The 24,376-nt window shown below is 43.3% G+C and overlaps 1 protein-coding gene across 10 annotated transcripts in view; it reads right to left on the bottom strand.

Moving 5' to 3' along the window:
- Positions 1 to 24,376, bottom strand: part of LOC128566988 (ATP-binding cassette sub-family C member 4-like) — a 316,653-nt gene that overhangs the window by 233,139 nt on the left and 59,138 nt on the right. For 7 of the 10 annotated variants that reach the window (XM_053564127.1, XM_053564126.1, XM_053564123.1 and 4 more), the window contains 3 exons: positions 17,870 to 17,980; positions 17,230 to 17,350; positions 7,796 to 8,020 (listed from right to left, as the gene is read on the bottom strand). In XM_053564127.1, coding sequence (XP_053420102.1) covers positions 7,796 to 8,020; positions 17,230 to 17,350; positions 17,870 to 17,925 — 402 coding nt within the window. In that variant the 5' untranslated portion in view covers positions 17,926 to 17,980. The remainder of the gene's footprint in view (positions 1 to 7,795; positions 8,021 to 17,229; positions 17,351 to 17,869; positions 17,981 to 24,376) is intronic. The other 3 variants (XM_053564129.1, XM_053564130.1, XM_053564131.1) reach the window with 2 other exon arrangements.

Genomic DNA, 24,376 nt, shown 5'->3' with positions numbered 1-24,376 from the left:
GTCATACGCCCACACTCCACACTGTACACACACAGCTCCCATCCCAAGGCTCATGAACATCCAACCTATTGAAACCAGGGAAGAGACTGCTGCCCCGGTCATGGCTGAGTAACTCACATTAGATTAGCCCAACCTTCTCCTCTGCTATAAACCACCACAGAACTATTAGGAAAACTTAAAACCAAGCCCTCATAAGACTCATAAAGGACATGAGGTTTGAAGGCTGAGTCCCACCTAAACCACAAAACCAAACCCACACACAAGTTCCAAGAGATCAGCCAGTAATTAACCTATTAGTGTAAAATTCAAAACTCTTCTGAAGATCATCAAAGGACAGAACTACAATGCAGCATTCATTCTGTCCAATATAAAATTCAAAGATCTTTTACATCAAAATTGTTTAAATTGTACAAAACAAATGCTAGTAGACAGGAAAACATTTAAATAATTAATTTTGATTTTCTCCCTTTTTTTTGTACCTGAAGAAAAGGAAGGCTAATTACTTAGGTTAAAGATGATACTTAATAGAAGTGGCTAATACAGAGAAATACAAGTATGCCCACAGAATTAATAAATAGGTTTCCTTTTAAATCTTTAAAGAAACAGTTAATATTTAACAGTTAAAATTTCTCAGACTTTCTGATAAAGAATCAAATTAAAGATCCAAGAAATTCAGCAAACCCCAAAATGTATAAATACAAAGTAAATCATGCCTAGAATCTTTACTAATCTTCTGGGGGGAAAAAAATCTCCAAGCCTCTTTTCTCATCTGCCAGCACTCTCTCCCTACCTTGCAGCGTCATGCCATTTTCTTTCCCTTTCTCTTTCTCTTTCTTTCATTCTCCAGAAAGTAAAATAAACTTTTTACTTTTCACTGTTCTGCCTCTGTGTGAGAAAACTTTCTCTACCCAAACTGTGAACTCTTTTTGAAGTCCCCACACCCTAACAGTATTTACCTAAAAGAAATAAAAAGATATATCCCCCAAAAAGATAGGGACATGAATGCTCACAGAAGGTCTATCTGTAGAAGCCAAAACCTAAAGGCAACCCAAACGTTCCTCAACACTGAAAGGATAAACAGTGTTTTCCAATAATGAAATACTACAATAAGCAACAAAAAAAGAACTATTGATATATATCAACATCAATATTTTGAATAATCTCAAAACATTATGCTGAGAGTAAGAAGTCAGTGAAAAGGTATATAGCATATGGTTCCACTGATACAAGAATTTAGAATGAGCAAAACAATACTAATAGAAAGTGGACCACGGCTTATCTAGAGGTTGGGCAAGGAGGCAAAACTAATTAATAGAGACAGAAAGAAATAATCAGAATGATAAAAATGATCAATATCTCAATGGCAGTATAGTGATTCAAGCACGGGCATTTGTCAAAACTCAAACATACTAAACGTAAACGACACTCTTGAGTTGATTAAAAAGTAGTTAGAGGGTCACCCTCAACATCCAAAAGGAACAGCTTCCAGGACCAAGGAGGATACCAAAATTCCTGGATGCCCTCGTCTCTTATACAAAATGCTGTAAAATTTGCATATAACCTACGTAAATTCTCCTATATGCTTTAAGTCATCTCTATAGATTACTTATAATAATCTAATACAATGAAAATAGTTGTTATACAGTATTGTGAATTTTATTTGTATTATCTGTTATTGTTATGTTGGCATTTTTATTGGTTTTTTTCTTTTTATTGGAGAACAGTTTCAATCTACAGTTGGCTGAATCCAGAGGTGAAACCCTCAGAGATAGAGGACAGACTGCAGTGAAGACACAAAGAATTTTAGTTCTACAAAAACAGAAGACTCACAATATTTATTAAGTTGTATGTTGTATGTGCGTTTTAAAATGCAGAAATGTTTTATTTAGGTGTGCTAACTTTAGATGGAAATACACAGAAATTTGTTTATTATGTTGAAGAATTTTTGAAAAAAAGCAATTATTTCCTTGGAGATGGCTATTAGTAGTCAAAACCTACCACAAGGGTAGTGCAGTGTACTGCCAGTGGGCATCACTCAATGTCACTAAGATCAGCACCCATGGGGTGGCCCAGTGCACTGTCGTCCTCTGCTACCATATAAACCTTAACGACGACAACAACGAAAATCCATCTGACAATGACTTTTGGCATATGCATCACCAAACATGGGGCAAGGCAATGCATCACGTAAGTGCAAGTTAGGCAGTGTTAACAAACATATTGCACCTTCAGGTGAGTAAAAAAAAGCAAGCCTTTTGATGGACTATCTGTGAGACCAGTGAGGTGCGAGAGATTCTGCAAAAATAATACCTGCCATTTGGGATGATCAGTCGGGATATTTCCTCCTGTATTTCTAGAGGAATAATAGTAAGGAAAAATAGCAATGCTGAAGGATCTGCCCAAATTTCAAGACTGACTGGATTTGTGGATTCCTCTCTGAACTATGATTTCCTAACTATGAGTTCTCCTCTTTCTAACACCTTGAAGCAGGCTCCTTTCTACCCTTCCTTTCTCCATCTGTCATGAATATTACAATCTAGTTAAAGGTTTACATGCCAATTAATTTGCTAATTTTTTAAACACATATCTGTATACTACTTTACTGGATCAATTTACCTGTATTAGATCAAATAATTAATATTTTATTATAATGACTTAAAACTCTCCTGAGTCAGGAATTCATGATAACTAAATGCTTCACCGAATGGGCAAAATGGTAAAAATAAGTACAGGAATGAATGGCCATTAGGACACTCAGACTGTAACTCCCAGATCTGACTTCCCCTTTCATGTTCCAAGGTCATTATCACCATGTGCTCCCCCCACCCATTACATGAGTAGCCACATGCATTAAGCCACTAGTAGATGCATTTTCCTAAATCACTACCATGAGTATTTATTTTTTTACCCCAAAACTTCCAGTGGCTCACATTGGCCAAGTAAATAAACACCAAGTGCCTTAAAACTCATAATCAAGGCTCTCCCTTATCTGGTCCCAATCTGTCTTCCTAGATTTATATCCTACTGCTTTCCTAAATTCTCACACCAACTGTGTGACTACCACTCCCCAAATACCCTCTCCACTTTCCCATCTCAACCTTGTTCAAGCAGGTTCTGTCGGAAAGCCCCTCCCTGCACTTCTCCACCAATCAGTGGGACCCTATCCTAACTCATTACATCTATACACTTGTATGGCATTCAAATTCCATGCTTCCTTTCCATCTAATTATGTAAATAAAAATGTTCTGTGGGGCAGGCACAGTGGCTCACGCCTGTAATCCTAACACTCTAGGAGGCCATGCTGAGAGAATCACCAGAGCTCCAGAGTTTGAGACTAGCCTGAGCAAAGTAAAACCCCTTCTCTACTAAAACTAGAAAAATTAGCTGGGTGCTAATTTTTGGTGTGGCAGCCACTTGTAGTCCCAGCTATCTGGGAAGCTGAGGCAAGAGAATCACTTGAGCCCAGGAGGCTGAGGTTGCTGTGAGCCAGGCTGACAATGGCACTCTAGCCTGGGCAAGAGTGAGACTCTTGTCTCAAAAAAAAAAAAATTCTATGATTGAGTGCCAATAACGTAAATAACGGAAACATCTGAACACCAGCTAACTGCCAAGCACTATGCTAAATGCTTTGTGCAAGCTGACTCATTTAATTCCCACCACAAACACATGAGTTGGGAACTATTCCACAAATGAGGACGGTTGAGCTTAGTCTGCCTAAGACAGGTAGCTAGAAAGAAGAAAACTAGGACTCATCAAAGGCAGTCCAGCTACACAGCCTCAAATCTGAGTTTACAAACCACTCCCCCCAATAATAGCAGCCACCATGGAAACAGTATGGTACCTCCTGAAAAATTTAACAGAGGATTACCATATAAATCAACAATTCTGATATATACCCAAAAGCATGTAAAGTAGGGACTCAAACAGAGAGTGGTTCACCCATGTTCACAGCAGTGTTATTCACGATTACTTAAAGGCAAAAATAATCCCAATGTCCTGCTGCTGATGAAAGGATCAACAAAATGTAGGATAGTCACACAATGGAGTATTATTCAGCCTTAAGGAGGAATTAAATTCAAACTTATGCCACACCATGGATAAACCTTGAAGACATGTTGCATGATAATGACAGACACTTACGATTCCACTTACACGAGATGCCCAGATTCACAGGGAGTTAAGTGTATAATGAGGACAGAGTTTCAGTTGGGGAAGATGAACAAGTTCTGGACAGGGATGGTGGGGACGGCAGCAAAACAATGTGAATAAGCTTAATGCGTCTGGACTGTTGTACACTCAGAGTTAAAAAGGTCCATTTTACAGTGTGCATATACTACAATAAGTCAAGGATGAAAAGTCAAAAGCGCTTTTACCAAAGCTGTGAGAAGCTAAACAAATGACAAGTTATTCATACAGGATACAACCCACAAGGTCATTCAATCCCACAATCTGTGACCACCAGTTCAGTAGTAATTCCATTGGTGTCACCCACCCTGACTTCTATCAGAACCAGCGATCACGAACAAAAACTGTGATGCTGTGGCACTGGAGGGAACCTTCAGAGCCATGTGGCAGTGCCAACTTCTGGCCTAATGAAGCAGCCCGCCTGTGATGAAGAAGTGTTTGATTTCTGCACCTGGGCAGGTTTCCAGACACAGGCATTGCATAAGGATGTTCATCTTTCCCACACTCCTGGAATTTCAGGTTCTGTCTATGGTTTAACCCAAGCAATTCTGAACTTTGTAAAAAAGATAATTCTGGCTCGGTGCCTATGGCTCAAGTGGTTAAGGTGCCAGGCACATACACCTGAGCTGGCGGGTTCAAATCCAGCCTGGGCCCGCCAAACAACAATGACAGCCGCAACCAAAAAATAGCCAGGCATTGTAGCAGGCGTCTGTGGTCCCAGCTACTTGGAAGACAGAGACATGAGACTTGTGAAGCCCAGGAAGGCATGAGCCCAGGAGTTGGAGGTTGCTGTGAGCTGTGATGCCATAGCACTCTACCCAGGGTGACAGCTTGAAGCTCTGTCTCAAAAAAAAAAAAAAAGACAATTCTTCCAGGGTAATCAAGTTGGCAAATTAATACCTTTGGGAGATGTCTGCATTCAAGTAAGCAAATTTACCAAGTTAGATCAGATTTCCCAAAGGTTCCTTTCCAAAGCATTAGTAGAAAAGATGAAAAAAAAATAGCCCGGCACGATGGCTCACGCCTGTAATACAAGCACTCTGGGATTTCAAAGCAGGTGGATTGCTTGAAGTCAGGAGTTCAAGACCAACCTGAGCAAGAATAAGACCCTGTCTCTCTTAAAAAACAAGCCAGGCGTTGTGACAGGCACCTGTAGTCCCAGCTACTCAGGAGACTGAGGCAAGAGGATCACTTGTGACAAGGAGTTTGGAGGTTGAAGACTCTGTCTCAAGAAAAAAAAAAAAATGAAGAAAAATAGGTGAACAATAACTCCCTTATGCAAAGAGCTTTGTTTTGTGGACCCAGTACCTCAAATCTGACTTCAGTATTTAAGGTTTTCACAGTGGAGTGTTAGTGAAATTTCCTATGTATTTGTTGTAACTAAGGACAGTCTGGGAAGGATAAAAAGCTAGCTCATTTATAGAGAAACCTGAGGGCTCTTCTTCCTAGATTATAGAAGGAAGTGCAAGAGAATAACAAAGACGATGATGAGGAAGAAGAAGAAAGAAGAGAGGAGAGAGAAGACCCATTAAGGAGCTCGTAGTCAGTTACCATTCTCACATCACAGGACCAGAAGGAAGCTGGGCGTGTTTGTTATAACCTACCCTGGACAATACAACCCTAGGCCTCCAGGATACACGACTCCAAGATTAATAAGACTCTACTAAAAGGAAGACATGAAGAGAACTTGCATTTTGCCAAGAAAAGTATTCACAATGGTTTGATTTCATTTTTAAATAAGGTTTAAATGAAAAAGAAGAAGAAAAGAAAAAGATCCAGGGCAAAGAGATACCAAGGATGGCGTTAAATACTGCCAACTCCTTTGTAAAGACATCTGAAGTCCCACTCCTTACAGATTAAGGAGTTAAGACCACAGAAAGTGATGGTATAATTAAATGGCATTTCTCAATACAAAAAGCACTTACTGACCCGTCAAACCAGGTTAATAAACTAGGGAAATAAAATACAGTTGGCCTTTTATATCTGTGGATTCCACATCCCTGGATTCAGCCAACTTCAAGTTGAAAATATTTGTTTTTTTTAAAAAGGTGGCTGTGACTAAACATGCAGATTTTTCTTTCTTGTCATTATTCCCAAAACAACCACTACTTACATAGTATTAGGTACTGTAAGTAATACAGAGATGATTTAAAGTATAGGGGAGGATGAGTGTTTATGTGCAAATACTACACCAGTTTATATAAGGGAATTAAGCATCCTTAAATTTTGTATCCAAGGGCAGTCTTGGAACCAATGCCATGAAATACTGATAGACAAATATTTTATGCAAAAATTTAACTTCAATAAAAGCAACACAAAATAGAAAAAATAAGAGCTCTCCAAGATTACTAAACAATCTCAAACGAAACTGTTACCCCAAATAGCCAACTATCTTCCTCAAATACTACTAAAAACAATCATTGTTAGGGCAGCACCTGTGGCTCAGTGGGTAGGGCACCAGCCCCATATACTGAGGGTGGCAGGTTCAAACCCAGCCCTGGCCAAAATGCAACAAAAAAAATAGCCGGGCATTGCGGCGGGCATCTATAATCCCAGCTACTCAGGAGGCTGAGGCAAGAGAATCGCCTAAGCCCAAGAGTTGGACCTTGCTGTAAGCCGTGTGACACCATAGCACTCTATCAAGGGTGATAAAGTGAGACCCTGTCGCTACAAAAAAAAAAATCATTGTTAGAGTTAGAATATAAAAATAGCCTGTATTTATTATGGATTCCATTTATTCCCTTTCTCAAATACATTCCTCCAAGATTTAATTTTACAGATCCAATTTTACTGAATTCCATTTTTAAATACAACTTTAATGTAAACAAAGCTTTTAATGAACAAAAATATTTCCATAAAGACATCTGTGAGATTAAGGCACAAAACATAAAACATTATTTTTAGGGGTGGCCCCTATGGCTCAAGGAGTAGGGCGCTGGCCCCATATGCTAGCCCCAGCCAAAAACTATAAAAAAAATATATATATATATATATTATTTTTAATTAGATTTCATTATAAATTTACTATTTTGCAACAGCCTATTATCAAAGGCAGCCACGACCTAATAAATAGCACTAGAAAACCTTTATTATATATTGAGAAAGTTTGAATAAGAAAAAAAAATTAGGGGGTGGCGCCTGTGGCTCAAAGGAGTGGGGTGCTGGCCCCACATGCCAGAGGTAGCAGGTTCAAACCCAGCTCCAGCCAAAAACTGCAAAAAGAGAAAAAAAAAAAAAAAGAAAAGAAAAAAAATTAGGTCGATGCAAATAGCAAGTTTACTTAGTAAGGTTTAAATCAGGTGTGTCCAACCTTTTTTCCTTTCTACCACACATTGCAAGTATAAGAGTTGTCTTAGGCTACACATTAAATACACAAACACTAATGAAAGGTAAAAACTAAAAACAAGGGCCATGAATACTTTCTGCCATATCCCACACCACAGGTAAGCAAAATAGGCCTCAAGCAACCTGCACGCAGCCCACAGGCCACACAAGGATTACCACTGGTTTAAATGATTCTATTTACACAATTTTTAATTTACATAAAACTTTCCCCAAAACTTCTGATGCTTTCCGGTATGGTACACCTTTCATGCTGAATGTCACTTACCTTCCGATAAATCATATGGCACATGGCTACTCTTATCCTCATCCCAGCACAATGAACGTGATAAAAATACCAGTGGTGCAGTATGGCCAAAATCACTGCGCAGACAGTCAGTCCTGTGGCATAGGCATAAGCTGTGTGCAAAGCCACAGTATCCGTGGGATCATAATTTTCAAAATAATTAATCATTTTCCCCAAAAATACAGGCTGAACTACTCTGATGCCTTCCTAAAAGAAGAAAAAAAAATACCTTAATTAGACATACAAATCATACTAATTTTTCTTAGCACAAGCTTCACTTTTATTAGCATATCTAAAGGTATTTTGACAAAGAACAGTTTTAACCTGAAGTCAAAATTGTAGGTTAAAAGATAATAAGCTTTAATACATTGTGCTTGGGGCACTGTGAATACTCAATAAATATTACAAACAGTACTTTAAAATTTACAAGGCAAACTACCAAATAAGACATGGTCTACGGAGAATGGGGGGGTGGGGGGAGTGGCCAAACAAGGATAAGGAATTTGCTTACATATGGACAGCCCAGCCCTCACTCTGACCATTTCCCCTGTACTCTTGATATCCCAGTCCTAAGGACAAGTTAAGGTTCACTGCAGGGAGAAACACTCTTGCCATCTCCTTGTCCTTTAAGAGACTTTATGAATTGAGATAGTGGCATAAACACAGATAAGAAAAGAGAATCCTCCAATCTTCAGGATCCCAAACCCCACATTTCAGTAGATCCTAGGGAACCAAGTCCAGCTTCTGTTGGAATATTCCAAAAGGAATCCCCAATCTGTTGGCCACAGAGGACATTGCATAAACACATTTCTACCTTCTAGAAGTTGAAATGTGCTGAGTACGACTGCCACCTGGGGCTCCGGTGGTCTGGAGTCAAAAATTAAGCGCAGCAGGAGTTTGCTAAAAAGACGTCATCATCAGTGGTTGGCTATCAGGCGCATGTTGGAGGTTCTGATTTTGCAGCAATATTAATGATCACCTGTTTCCCAGGGCAAAAATTAAAATCCCATGCCAGTGAACAGGGAGACATTGTGACTTACCTTCTGAATAAGATGTACTTAGGAAAAGCAATTTTATTCCCCAAGACTAGAGGTAAAGAAGCAGCAAACTCCTGCTTACACCATGGCATACAACAGGCCACGTGGCCCTGCCCGCCAAATGGTTACTCCGTCCCCAAACCTATTTTCTCGCCCTGGGAACCCCTAGTAAGGGACTGTCCTCCCCACCAAAGAAAACCAAACAACAATCCAACTCATCAGAAGTAACACATAGGTCCTCAGTATTATTTCCTCCTATCTTCTCAAAAAACAAAATGTCGAACAGTTGGAGATTGTTCAAGCATTCACCTTTGAAATAAGCTTTTCTTTTTAAGCAATCTGTCTTTTTTTTTTTTGGCCGGGGCTGGGTTTGAACCCGCCACCTCCGGCATATGGGACCGGCACCCTACTCCTTGAGCCACAGGTGCCGCCCAGCAATCTGTCTTTATTAGTGGAGACATGGTTAACACTTGACTGGTTTGCCCTTGACAGCAATTTTCTATCTATCTGAAGTGAGGGAAAGAGAATCGATGAAAACCAAAATGAAACAAAACACACACATTTTCTTCCCAACCAACTAGTGCCCAATTAAAATATTTACAAACATCTCTTGACGCTCAGATGGGTTAGGATATTAAATCCCAATGCTCCTTTCTCACTGGACACACACAGGCACACACAAACTCTCAGGCTTCTCCAACCACACTGCCTTCTGTGAGGTCATGGAAGTTTTCACCTATTATATGGAAGAAACTACTACTTAGTTGAAGAGTTCTGAGTAATATGATCAGACACCGAGGACGCAGCACAGAGGCTTGCTGTTATACTTCCAGCATGCCCGAACATTCACCCCGAGACGTATAAAGATTTCATGGAAGAACCCCTCTACCATGGGCCACCATGGACTGTTTAGGGTCACTGAGATGAAAATGTGGACGGAGGCTTACACAGAGAAGCAAGAATGCCAGTGTACAAAGGCAGCCCCAGCGCAGGAGCAGCCACGGGCACCCAGGTCGGCAGCGTGCAAACCTGGGCAATCAGCCAGAGGCCCAGGAGTAACTCGTGCCTTCCTGCACTTCCCTGAAACTTCTGATGGTCTCTGGGAGTCCCTGTTGCGTATTACACAGTTCTTCATTTAGTCTTACATGGGTGTGATTCAGACAGAAAGGAAGAGTGATAAGACTTCCAAGTCCAGCTAAAAAGAGTGCAAAATGAAGGCAGGTCACTACCACCTAACTGACTAAAATCTCCTGCTGAGAGATGGCATTAAATAATCCAGTCCAGCCAACGGGCTCAGTCATGAGTGATGCTGGTTTGCGGCCCACACCTTCCTGCACCGAACCCTCCAAGAGTGAGAAATGAAATAAGGAGAACACTCATGATCAAACTTACAACTAACTAAATTTAAACTTTCTGGTAACAGTAACAAGATTAAGGTCACTCACATAAATCCTTCATCTTGGATACCTAGTGGAAAGCCTTTCCACAAACTGAGAATATAGTCCCTACTCCTTCACAGGAACGCGCAACTGTGAAACCACGAGGGACTTTTAACAGTCCAAGAGGATACACCCCCATAGCCACAGTTCAAGGTCCTACCAGAGTCTCAGAGTATTAGAAGGCAGATACAGGCGGCGCCTGTGGCTCAGTCGATAAGGTGCCGGCCCCATATACCGAGGGTAGCGGGTTCAAACCTGGCCCCGGCTGAACTGCAACCAAAAACAAAATAGCTGGGTGTTGTGGCGGGAGCCTGTAGTCCCAGCTACTTGGGAGACTGAGGCAAAAGAATCGCTTAAGCCCAGAAGTTGGAGGTTGCTGTGAGCTGTGTGAGGCCACGGCACTCTACCGAGGGCCATAAAGTGAGACTCTGTCTCTACAAAAAAAAAAAAAGGCAGATACTTCCCAACAGAGTATTCGGTACTCAGCTTCATGTCATTTGAGCCCCATCCTTGCTTAAAAAAAAAAAAAGAGTAGAGAAATGAAGGAAGAACACTGGTGTTATGAACCTGGTTTGGAAACACCCACATACACTCAGGATATCTTTGGCTTTAAACACATCTATATTCTTTATCTTTGCCAAATAAAAAAGCCAAAAACTAACCAATCCCCCAGCAATACGCACCCCTGGGCCCAGAGTACAGTGTCCAGGTAGCATTTCCCACGAGAAAGAGTCAGGGCTGCCTAGAGAAATGGTTGACTCCACAGCTGGGGTAGTTCAAGACAAGCCCAAAACATCTTCTCACAGCAGAAAGCTAGCAAAGACTACTGGAGCCTGTGCACAAGACTCAGGACCCAACCTCAATAAGACTCCCACTGGCCAAAGATGGCCAAAGATGGCCCAAGTCTGGTATCAGGATAGTAACTGGAATAGACCGAAGCACCTGAGAAGTATTTAAATACATTAGCTCATACTGATACTCATAAAAACAAATAACAAAACTCTTTTTAACACAAGTCATTTGTGTATCCAAACAAATTCTTCAGCCCCAAAGGAAAATGCTGGAGAACCATTCTTAGTGAAAACTGAAAAAAAAAAAAAAATGGTTTTTAAAGTAACAAAATTAATAATTTCTCTTGCCTTTCCTATGTGTACTGTACCTTGGGATACTAAAGGGCAAAATTTCTCTTTATGGAAATATTTCAGCTAATCATTGAAAAAGAATGAGAATATCTCCATTTTGCAACCTCTGATGAATTAATGGTTCTTACATAATAATGATAAATAGTTCCAACATCATATGCTCACAGAAGACAACCTGATCTATGTTATGGCCATCATAATGATGGGACAAAACCTGACCTGTGATGTACTCCTGCCAAAAGGGGGGGGGGGAAATCTGTGAATCAAATCAAGTTTCCTGATCTAACTACCAACTTCTGGTACCGGGAGAACATGTTAAATGACCTGGAGGTGGGGTGTATGGATGCAATCAGCCCAATCTAGACTGTAAAACCTTGATAGGACAAGCAATGTGATTTCTTCAATTAAATGGGGTGGGATGGATATAGATATATCATCCTATATCAGATATAGGCCAGGTGTGGTGGCTCACAACTGTGATCCTAGCACTCTGGGAGGCTGAGGTGGGTGGATCGCCTGAGCTCAGGAGTTTGAGACCAGCCTGTGCAAAAGTCAGGCCCCATCTCTCCTAAAAATAGATAAACTAGCTGCACATGGTGGTAAGTGACTATAGTCCCAGCTACTCAGGAGGTAGAGGCAAGATGATTGCTTGAGCCTAAGAGTTTGAGGTTGCTGTGAGCTACGATGACACCAAGGCACTCTACCCAGGGTGACAGAGGAAGACTCTTGTCTCCAAGAAAGAAAGACAAAAAAAGGTGAACATTGGCTAGATATTTACAATATTAAAATTAGTGTTAATGTGTATCCATAGTGATTATTATGATCATAAAGGGCAAAGATTTCTTATCTTTCAAAAGATACATACTAAAATATTTATAGATAAAATGATGTAAAGTCTAGGAACTGCTTCAAAACAATCTAAGTGGGGGTGATGACCAGGATTTCTTTTTTTTTTTTTTTGACCAGGGCTGGTTTTGAACCCACCACCTCTGGTATATGGGGCTGGCGCCCTACTCCTTTGAGCCACAGGCGCTGCCAATGACCAGGATTTCAAACGAATCAAGACTGGTCATGAATTGGTAATTCCTGAAACTGGCTTAGGAGCAGAGAAGGGCTTAGTATGCTTATCTATTTTTGCATTTCTAGAAATCTTAAAAACCTAAGAAAGAAAATACCACACGAAGCTTACCCCTTATGTCTAAGAGTTGACCAAGAAATGCAGGACTGGAGTTATTTAAAACAAACAAAAAAATCACCTCATCGCTCAAAGAAAAGGCTTTGGGGATGATGCCAAGAAGCAGCCGGTACAGTGGACTGGCCCACACAGAGGCCGCCACACTCCTCCCTCGGGGCTCCCAGGGGTGGAGACTCGCTTCAGTCCCATCCCAGTCTCAGCAGAGGTGCACTTAGGGGAGAGGCGTGCTGGGAACTCACAGGCTGTTGTGTTCCAATTAGCACTGGCTACAACACCTGTTCACCATGAGACTAGTACTTGTTTCTCCAAGTCCTGCAACCATCCGTCAGTTCTAAAAGGACAGAAGTTTGCACTACAGTACCTTAAAATCCCAACCTCAAAGCCTCCCCCGCAAAACTCATGTCACCCTGCTCCTTCTTACTGCTGCCACCTTAGTACCCAGGGAAGGCCCCGCTAGTCTATGGCTAGAGAGGCATAGATAAACTTCACAGGTATCGCATACACCAGACAAATTTAAAAGGCCTGAAGGTCATAATGGGAATGTCTGCTTTTTACAAAACAAGGCACGCTGGGCTTAAATCTCCCATCACCTAAAATACAAAGACCAAAAGCAGCACAGATACAAGATGACAAAATGAAAAGCTGCTCTAGAAAATCAATTAAGAAAATAACATTCATGCTAACTCAATAACTAGCTTTAATGGTTGGAAACCCAAAACAGCACCTGAGATGACTTTTAAAATGTGAGAGACACCCACTACCTTCACCATCGTAAGTTATTTCTAACTTCTCTCCAAACAGCAGAGGGTCAAAAGGCAAGTCTGGGAAAGCAAGAGTATGTCTACTGGAATTCAAGGTTCACCGCGGCAGGGGTTGGAGGGGGAATCCAAGGTTTATCTGTAGTTGAGCTGGGATGATACTTAGCTACCTGAATTTCACTGTGTTAAAACGTAAATTCTACCAGTTATTAGGTGCAAGACATAAAGTTAAAATGAACACCATCCGCTAGTCACCATGATCACCTACAGAATAATCAGCTACTGTCTGACTTTACATCATAAACCACCAAGATATTGGTCTGAACGCAGCACCAACAAGCAAGCACTCTCTTGGGAAAAACCCAGGCTTCACTGCACCATCAGGTGGACCTGCCACCAGCACTGTATGTGAAGCCTGCCCCACCCAAGCTGCTGTCCTGACACCTGACGCCTGGTGCCCAGCCTGCAAATGGGAAGCTGTGTTCAGACATGAGAAGAGCAGCCTCCAGACTGGTGACTGACCAGGACTCCTCATCTTGTCAAGCAAACACATGTGCACTCCACAATCCGAGCCCTCTAAAAGTGCAGAGATGTGACTGCTCAGCAGGAGACCAAGTGTTCTCCAAGAGCAAAAACACAGAGCTCGACTGCTGCCCAAGGCGTAGCGTCATCACCGTCAAAGACAACAACCTTCCCCCATCCACCCAAGGGGATAGCTCAGAATGGTGTCTTCACCTCCAGGATGTTTAAGAACTTGAGTCAGCAGGGCAGCCACGTCTCATCCATGTGGGACACCTTTCCAGAGGGCTCCTGGTTCATCCCAAAGCATCTTGAGGCTCTCACCTGGCCAGCGTCTCAGCTGCTTTACAGCATAGCACTGATTTTCTGGCCACAGGGGACATGGTAACCTGCAGTCTACCCTAATTTACAACCGCCAATTTACAAGTCCCACACGGGAAGCTCCAGGGAGCTCTGAGCATCTGATTTACTAATCCTAAGCCAAGTTCAAGAAACCCTGAAGACCTGAGACCCTGAAGGCAAAGTTCTCAAGATGTCACTGAACAGCTTATCAGTCATAGGACGGTTAGAGTAAGTCAGAGTACATGAGGCTGGCTCCCAGCTAGGCCACTTCGGTTTTCTGTGGCCCTGGGCACTCAAGGTGACTACTTGGCACAGAGCATCCTCTTCTCAAAAGCAGGAGTAGCAGCGTACCTTCTACCTCACCTGAGTCAGCCAACATAGTATTATATACAAAGTGCTTACAGCAGTTCCTGGCACCCAGCGTTTGTCAAGTACTTCCTACAACTACTCTTACAGAAGCACCACTGCTCCTACCGAGTCGGAGCCCTCACTTGTGCCAGGCACTCTACTCCCCACCCTTCTGCCATGACTGCCCGACAAGCAGCCTCCTGAAGGGCAGGCCAGCACTCTGCCAGCTGCACCCCTATTACGCCCTCCTCACTCCTGGCCTCCCTAGACCCTGCCCACCCCCAGCAGTAAGTATTGCCAGGGCTAGCCAGCTTTGACGTCAATGCTCCCAACACCGTAGAGGGGACTGTCCTCTCTCAGCAGAAAGTCCACTCTCTGCAGCCTCTACTTCTATGCCTACTTCTCCCAAAAGCTAGCCTAGCAAGACCCACAGCTCCTCATGAGATGAGATCTCATCACTTTCTTGGGGTAACAGACCCCAGCCCAGGTTGCTGGCAGTCCCTGATGGCAGTGACGACCTCTGGCTAAGTTCCTTTAATATAATCAGTTTTCAATGGAAGCAGCTGGTAACAAAAGGGAAAGCAGAGAAGCAGGGGTAGCAGAGGGGAGCCCGCCCCCAAGAGATGACCCAACACCTGCCTATGTGGGCCGCTCATACCCACCCACACCTGACCAGTCACCTGGCATGGGCCACAGGCACACAGCGAGGGTGCACAGCCACTGACATGCAGAATCCGGAGAGCTCTGCTCTCCACAATTACACAGCTGTATCTGGCCAGGAAATCCCACCCACAGTGGCCACAACCACAGCAGCTTGTCATCCTATTCATTTCAAACTGAGACTTATGGTGACCACATAGAAACACTATCACTAGGACACCCGGGCACAGGCAAGAGATGAGCCAGGAGAGCCTGAAGGGTGTCTGTACCCTCTCCCGCCCTCAGGTCAGAAGTCAATGCCACCAGTCAGTCCGCACTGCCATCTTGCTATTCACAAAGCCGCAGTGGATACAGGCAGGTAGGTGCCCGCTCAAAGGTGTCACTCCCCCTGTGGCACCGCAGCCAACACACCTTTGTCACCAGTGAGAACATCCACCCCCTGGACCACCCAGATCTCTGCTGACACATTCCCCTGGTTTTCCACAGGGCCCCAGGGCAGAGCTCACCTACCGTCCTCCCCACTGCCCAAGGTGCTCACCCCCATAAACAGAGCATGTTAACTACAAGCTCTACCTCCCACATGCAAACCCACTGGCACACATACCTAACCCCCAACAAAATTCACTGTGACAGCTCCCCAGCTGCTGCATTTAAAGCCACCCTTTCATAGCAATGGCAACTTCTAACCCTGCTTCACTCATGCTCACAGGACCACCACGTCCCTAAGGAGCACTAACACACCACCGAGACCACACACCACCCCAGCTGGATTTTCAGCCTCCCTCCAGCAGGCCACAGACAGACAGGGAGGCTGCCTGGCACCATGCCCCTGGGCAGGGCACTGTCACACTGGAGGACTATTCAAGGCCATGGAGCTCATGGCCCTCCCGGCTTCCCACCTTGATTTTCCACTAAACATTCACTTCTGTACTCTTTGCAATGCCAGGCACCAAGACTCTCGCTTCCCAGGAGCAATCCACTAGAACAACCAAGTTCACAGACCAGGTGGTATGCGCATTCCCTGGGATTCCCAGCACAGTCAGACCTCCTCCACAGAGGGGGTAACACTTGGCCCGGCTCGGCGCCTGTGGCTCAAGCGGCTAAGGTGCCAGCCACATACACCAGAGCTGGCAGGTTCGAATCCAGCCCTGGCCCACCAAACAACAATGACGGCTACAACCAAAAAATAGCCGGGCATTGTGGTGGGCGCCTGTAATCCCAGCTACTTGGGAGGTGGAGGCAGGAGAATCGCTTGAGCCCAGGAGTTGGAGGTCGCTGTGAGCTGTGATACCATGGCACTCTATCCAGGACGACAGCTTGAGGCTCTGTCTCAAAAGAGAACACTAGGCCCACACAAAAAAGGCAGCTTGTAGGCACTTGGCCAGCTCCAACCTTTGGGCCCCCCACCCCCACAAATCTGTTTCCCTGGAAGAGAAGAGATGACAATACCTTCCTAGGAAAGCATTTATCACATTTGGCATGGCTAAGTTAACCATTATTTGTTGAGCACCTGTCAAATGTCTTATATTATTCTGGGCTCTGATCCAAGTTCACTTCCTCCAAACCACAGGGCACATACGCCCTAAGGTTGTAAGATCCTTGTTCCATCAAGAATGTTTGTTTGTTAGCATTTATAACATTTACAGAGCCTCAACACTATCCTAGCAGAGTATAAAATGTCTATTCTTTTCAGTACTATCCTCCCACAACTCTGTATTTTAATTACTTTAAAAAAAAAAATAATAATACCGTTGAGATTCAGTGACCTAAGTATTTACCCAGATGAAAAGAACTGCTGAACTAAACCCCACTTCCTAGACAGGCTTTATCCTCAGACCTTAATATACATTCAAACCCCATCTAGCTCATTCTCCCCTCGGCTCCCCATCTATATCAATAGTGATCAATAGCAGGCAGGTTTACTCCATGCACTAAAACATAATGAAAAACAATTCCCCATACATAAAAGACTTTACCTCAATAAATGCAAAAATTCCCAAAACTAAATAGGACTTCCAGTAACACTTTATGATTGCTTTTGTTAAAGAAGGCTTCTGTGCATTATCCTCGGCTCTTAAAACTTCTTTGTCCCAGAACCTACAATAAGTAAAAAGCTGGGTTCAGTCAGAGTGTACTCTGCCACAGGGTAAAACGGGGAGGTGGCAGGGTCACAGATGAGCATTGCAGACAGGGCATTTTATGGCCGTCCCATAAATGCCGGCTAATCGCTCACAGGGCTCCTCAGAGATTATGTGCTACAGAATCTGTAGCATCAGAAAAACAGGCCTTGAGGAGAAGGCTCCAGGCTCAGGAAACAAGCTCCTGCCAAGCCTGGCTGGGTTTGCAGTATCGTTAACAGAACACCCAAGCCAGACGCCTTCCTCAGTGATGCCACCTCCAGGACTCTGGCACAGGCAACACAGGTTTCCCCCAGGCCACAAAGGTGTGCTGCACGGGGACAGCCTGACAAGGGGTGAATGTTCAAGGAAAGTTAGGGGATGTGGGCTGCAGGAGGGCGCCATGGAAGGCTGGGCCAGGAAGGTGGCACCCATCCCAGACGCACGGAGGACTCTCCCGCTCCCTCACCCTTCCTTCCCCTCACTGCCTCTCGTTTACCCTTGCAGCTCTTCTCCGAGGTACTTGGAGCGATCTTCAGGAAGCACTGAATACATGTCATCTTCTTCTAATCTCCGTTTATAACCAATCTTAAACAAGGGATTGAGCCACCTGTCAAAAATTAAGACAAAAGGAGAGTGACATATATTCAAAATTACACATCTGCATTGAAGTAGAATCCTACTCCGTGGGTCTTATAAAAACTTAAGTTTTTATTGATACATATTAGAGGAACATATTAAATCTACTTTTTGCTGTTTGTTTGGTTTTTGTTTTTGGGGGTTTGTTTTTGTTTTTTTGAGACAAAGTCTCACTTTGCCTCCCTCAGTAGAGTGCTGTGGCATCATATCTCACAACAACCTCAAACTGTTAGGCTCAAGCCATTCTCTTGCCTCAGCCTCCTGAGTAGCTGAGACTACAGGCACCCGCCACAATACCTGGCTACTTTTTAGAGATGGGGTCTTGTACTTGCTCAGGCTCGTCTTGAACCTTAGAGTTCAGGCAATCCACCTGCCTCGGCCTCCCAGAGTGCTAGGATTCCAGGAGTGAACCACAGCGCCCGGACATGTTACTTTTTTGTTTTTTTTAAAAAGTGTCTTGTTCTGGGCGGCGCCTGTGGCTCAGTGAGTAGGGCGCCAGCCCCATATGCCGAGGGTGGCGGGTTCAAACCCAGCCCCGGCCAAACTGCAACCAAAAAATAAGCCGGGCATTGTGGCGGGCGCCTGTAGTCCCAGCTGCTCGGGAGGCTGAGGCAAGAGAATCGCGTAAGCCCAAGAGTTAAGAGGTTGCTGTGAGCCGTGTGATGCCATGGCACTCTACCCGAGGGCGGTACAGTGAGACTCTGTCTCTACAAAAAAAAAAAAAAAAAAAAAGTGTCTTGTTCTGTCTCCCAGTTTGGAGGGCAGTGGCTCTATCAGAGCTCATTGCAGCCTTGAGATCCTGGGCTCAGGGATCCACTTGATTTAGCCTCCCAAGTAGCTGGGACTAAGGGCTCAAGCCACCACAACTGGCTTTTTTTTTTTTTTTTTGTTCAGTAGAGATGGGCATCTCACCACATTGCACACACTGGCCTTTAATTCTTGGTTGGCCTCAAGTGATCGTCTTGACTTGGCCTGTCAAAATGTTGAGATTACAGGCATTAGCCACCACACCCAGCCTAAACCTACATATTAAATATATAGACCTACAAAAATAAATTAAATGTTCTCTCTCTTTTTCTCTCTTCCTAGGTCTGTCCAATGACAGGCCCTAGAAACAATGACACCTTGGCAGCTGTGATGAGCACACTGGTTCCCGGATCTTGGTTTCTCGTACCATTATCCCCAAAAAGGGCTCCTTGAAAAAATAGCTGATTCCAAGGCTGGGGCAGAAAGTACAAGGTGAGCCATGAATATCTTATTATGCCATAAAATAAGGAGATATTCAAAAAATCATGAGGATGGAAAATGGAGCCAGCTTGAAGGGGTCCCACTAGACAAATCTGGGGTAAATTAAACATTAAAAACAAATAATGATAGCAGTGAGTCATAATCTATTGAATAAGAAAAGAATCTATGAATCTTTACTAAGACAAAAACAGTGTGGGGCAATAGGGAAAACTCTCAGAGAAGGAGCAACAGATAAGAAATTTTTCAATGGGGACAGAGCCTGTGGCTCAGTGAGTAGGGCACCAGCCTCATATACCGAGGGTGACAGGTTCAAACCCGGCCCCGCCAAACTGCAACAAAAAAATAGCCAGGTGTTGTGGCGGGTGCCTAAAGTCCTAGCCATTGGGTAGGATGAGGCAAGAGAATCACCTAAGCCCAAGAGCTGGAGGTTACTGGGAGCTATGACGCCACAGCACTCTACCGAGGGCGACAAAGTAAGACTCTGCCTCTAAAAAAAAAAAGAAAGAAAAGAAATTTTTCAATGGAAGCTAAAACTAGTGGCTGACAGTTTGATGAGATATTTATATAATCTTAAATTATCTCTCTATAAATCATTATGAATGAAAAAAACAGTAACTGTGCAGAGGAGGAGAGGACAAAAATCTTTATTCAAATATTTGGGGATTCTTTTCACATAAAAAAATTAAAATTGTCATCATCCATTATGAATCATTTAAATAATTTTTTTTTAAGAGTCTCATTTTGTCACCCCAAGTAGAATGCTTGTGGCATCAAAACTCACTCATTTTGTCACCCCAAGTAGAATGCTTGTGGCATCAAAACTCACAGCAAGGGCGGCGCCTGTGGCTCAGTGAGTAGGGCGCCGGCCCCATATGCCCAGGGTGGCGGGTTCAGACCCAGCCCCGGCCAAACTGCAACAGAAAAATAGCCGGGCGTTGTGGCAGGCGCCTGTAGTCCCAGCTGCTCGGGAGGCTGAGGCAAGAGAATCGCGTAAGCCCAAGAGTTAGAGGTTGCTGTGAGCCGTGTGACGCCACGGCACTGTACCCGAGGGCGGTACAGTGAGACTCTGTCTCCACAAAAAAAAAAAAAAAAAAAAACTCACAGCAACCTCAAACACCTGGGATCAAGCAATCCTATTGTCTCAGTCTCCTGAGTAGTTGAGACTACAGGCACCTGTTACAATGCCAGCTAGTTTTTCTATTTTTAGTAGAGACAGGGTCTCATTCTTACTCGGGCCCACCTCAGCCTCCCAGAGTGTTACAGGTGTGAGCCACCAGGCCTCATCTAAAGGATAATTATTAATGTGCAGAGATAACCCAAAGATAAAGAGGATGTTATTGATTGTGCCAGAGTAAAGAACTTCCAAAGCCAGACAACGACCCATGAAAGCAGGGATGGTGTTCCTCCTACTGACTGCTTTCTCCCACACACAGTATGAGCAAAAAGGAGGTGCTCAGGGAATACTCGCTGAATAAGTAAGTATTTACGATCACTAGGGAAGCAGTGACAGAAAATGAGATTTAGGTTAGATTTTGTTACCCCTAAAGAACCCTCCCTGGTCCAGAAACTGGAAGATTGGATTCTACTCCCAGCAACGGCACTGCAGACCCCAGGGCCCTCACACCCTCTGTCATTCTCCCTTCTATTTCTACGATCTCAGCACTTCCATCACTTCTGCTAGTCACTAAATATCCCTCTGTCTCAATTTCCTGCCAAAAAAGTATAAATCCATGAACTACACCACCAAACAGACTTGAAAGCCTGTGTACCACTTACTGTCATTTTCCTAAGTTCAAGTTCTTGGCCCTGGGATTTGCATAGAGGCTACTGTGCTGAAAAGCCCTCTTTGAAATTCTGTTTGAGCATGCCTCAACCAGAAACCCACGGGTGATGGAGTCTGGACTTTGCCACTTTCTGGTTGTGTGATGAAGGAGACATAATTTCCCTCAGTATGAAGTGTTGGGCAAAAGAAGACCTGGAGATAACACCTTTCACAGGTACTGAGACAATCGACTTGTACTGCCCTGAACACTACAAAGTTCGAAGAGCCCAACAGCCACCATCCTGATGCCACTCCTAAGTTCCAACAGACAGTATCAGCCATTGTCATGACAGCACTCACCGAACCATATTTAGGCTCCATTAGAAAAACTCTAATAACATTGACAGATACAATTACTCAATTAAGCAAAAGCCTACAGCATCACTTCCAGCAGGTGGAAGAGGCTCTCTTAGACAAGAGTTATTAGAGAGGTTTGATGCTTTATTTATTGTTTTAGTTGACTGTCAGGGGGTTCCCCTCCCCCAATAATTTGGAAAGTTCTGAAGAGTGGTTTCTCGATGTACAATGGTAAAAACACCAGATCCAGACTCCAATGACCTGGAATACGGTCCTGGCTCTTCCTCGCTCATCCTGACCAAAGTTCTCAATTTCGATGAACTTTCTCATTCCCCACATACACAAGCAGAGAAGGGAGAAGGAAATAGAAGCTAACCTATTTTGTGGTTGCTAAATCCCCTCCGTTTCTCTTTCTCTCTCTTTCTCCTTTTCCCTGTCAGGTCTCTCTTCCAGCATAAACCATCTCCTTGACACCTGATAGGACCTGCATGGTTCTCTTTTTCTTTCCACTTCCTGACATTTTTATAACAACTGACCAAGATGGAACTAAAATATTATTTAATCACTTGATACTCAATGAATCGAGATTGTTCTGTTTTTAATGGTCAAATTCAATATTCTTCAGAAGTCATGCCCAATAAAACCATTTTAATAAAGTTTATTCATTTACATGACCCCGAAATTCCTTTCCATAAAAGAAAAAAAGCTCCACCATCTTTAACAGAAACAAACAGCACCTAAAAGAACAGATTTGAGAGAGAAGATCACTTCTCTATAATCACTGGGCTCATCCCTGGAAACCTGGGATCCATGAGGCCAGTGAGAAAGCAAGTCTGTGCTCAGTCTCATGAGGGTGACGGCCAAAGCCATAAGCTTTGGATCTGCCTAAAAAAAAGTTTGCTCCTGTTTCCTAACAATAGACTGTCATCCCCCCTCATCTGCAATTTTGCTTTCTGCAGGCTCAGTTACCCACGGTTCACTGAAAATATCAAATGGGAAATTCCAGAAATAAACAGTTCCTAAGCTTTAATTTGCATGCCTTTCTGAGTAACATGAGGAAATCTGCAGCCGTCCCACCCAGGATGGGAATCCTCCCTTTGTGCAGCGTCTCCACAAGTCTCCACTCCCCACTCATTCGTCACTTTTAGTAGCTCTCTCCATTACCAGACTGACTGTTATGGTAATGCAGCATTCAAGTAACCCTCCTTTGACTTAAAAATGCCCACAAAGTGTAAGACCAGTGATGCTGGCCATTCAGATATGCCAAGGAAGAGCCATAAAGGGCAACCTTTAAGTGAAAAGGTGAATGAATGTTTTTGACTTGTAAGTTGAAAGAAAAGAAGAAAAAAATTTAAATCACATACTGAGGTTGCTAAGATCTAGGGTAGGAATGGATCCTCTATCAGTGAAATTGTGAACAGTGTAAGTGTTCTGTTTTATTATTAGTGCTGTTAATCTTGTATGTGCCCAATTTATAAATTAAATTTTATGTCTCGGTGCCTATAGCTCAAGCAGCTAGGGCGCCAGCCCCATACACAGAGGCTGGCGGGTTCGAATCTAGCCCGGGCCCACCAAACAACAATGACAACCATAACCAAAAATTAGCTGGCACCTGTAGTCCCAGCTACTTCGGAGGCTTAGGCAAGAGGATCACTTAAGCCCAAGAGTTTGAGGTTGCTGTGAGCTGTGACGCCCTGGCACTCTACCCAGGGCAACAACTTGAGACTGTCTCAAAAAAAAAAAAAAAAAAAATTATAATAGCTATGTATCTGTAGGGAAAAAAATAACATATTTAGAGTTCAGTAGCATCTGAGAATTTAGGCATCCATGGTTGGGGGTGGTGTCTTAGAACTTATTCCCCACCCCCCCCCATGGATTCAGGAAACTATTATACAATCTAAAAAGAGACATTCCAGATACCCAGAAGGTACGTAACTACATGGCCTCAATGCTTCCTTCCATGACAATTATCTATTTTGAAGTCACAAAGTAAAGAACTAAAGTTCTGGTGCCAGGAATTAAAACACCCATCTATCATATTTCTTAAAACAGTGTCTGCTGGTTCACACCCCACCCTAAACCCTGAACTCCTAACACTGGAGCATCCTTAAGTCCTAATGCCCTTCTGTTCTTCATTCAATTCCAGTGCTGTTCCTCCTCCTTCATGCATTTCCAAGTAAAATGTCTGATAAGGCCTTTCACTGGCTCCATACCTGCACAGAACAAAGGTTAGCACACAGCCAATCATTTCCTAAGAAATGATGCTTTGTAAAGTTTCCGTTCAGTATCTACAGAGATGATTCTCCACATAAATGTAATACACGAAAGGTTAAGTGTTCCTTCCAGATGTGCGCAAAACCCTCATGTATTTTGATGGAAATGGAATTTTTATAAACAGAACTGCATTATATTTTGCTTTCTACATGGCACTACACAGAGAATTTCTCACGGTAGTATATGTTTTTCTCTCAATCTGGTGTTTCAACAGCTTTAATATATATAAAATAATTTTCCAAAATGATGGTCATATCATTTCTGTATAATTTCCATTTGTAAACCCTTGGATAGTATACATAAAGAGACAAAAAAAATGATGGTCATAATTTTGCTTTAAAAAACAACGTCTGGTGCCTTAAAACGCCCCCTGACTCATCACCACCTCCAGTTTAATACCTCCTTGTCTTGGGTGTCATCTAAATTAAAGATTATCCACAACAGAACACGTCAGCTTCCTCAGAAAATGCTGTTCCTCCCACAATATTTTCCCTCTCAGTTATCAGCAGTCACATCTCAGATTAAGAAAAAAAGGAAAACCCAGAGAGTCACCCACACTTTGTAGCTCTCATGTCACACACACCTAAGCCATCAGCAAAACCTTCACAGAGTATCCAGAAAGGACCACACTGACCCTCCCATAAGGCCTGCTCTTTGCCTTAGTTCTCGATTAAATTTCCTACTCAACACCTGTCCACACCATTTAAAAGCCTATTACAGTTCACC

This window comes from Nycticebus coucang, chromosome 15 (genome assembly GCF_027406575.1).
Source record: "Nycticebus coucang isolate mNycCou1 chromosome 15, mNycCou1.pri, whole genome shotgun sequence".
NCBI lineage: Eukaryota > Metazoa > Chordata > Mammalia > Primates > Lorisidae > Nycticebus > Nycticebus coucang.
This window is presented reverse-complemented; position numbering and strand designations above follow the sequence as displayed.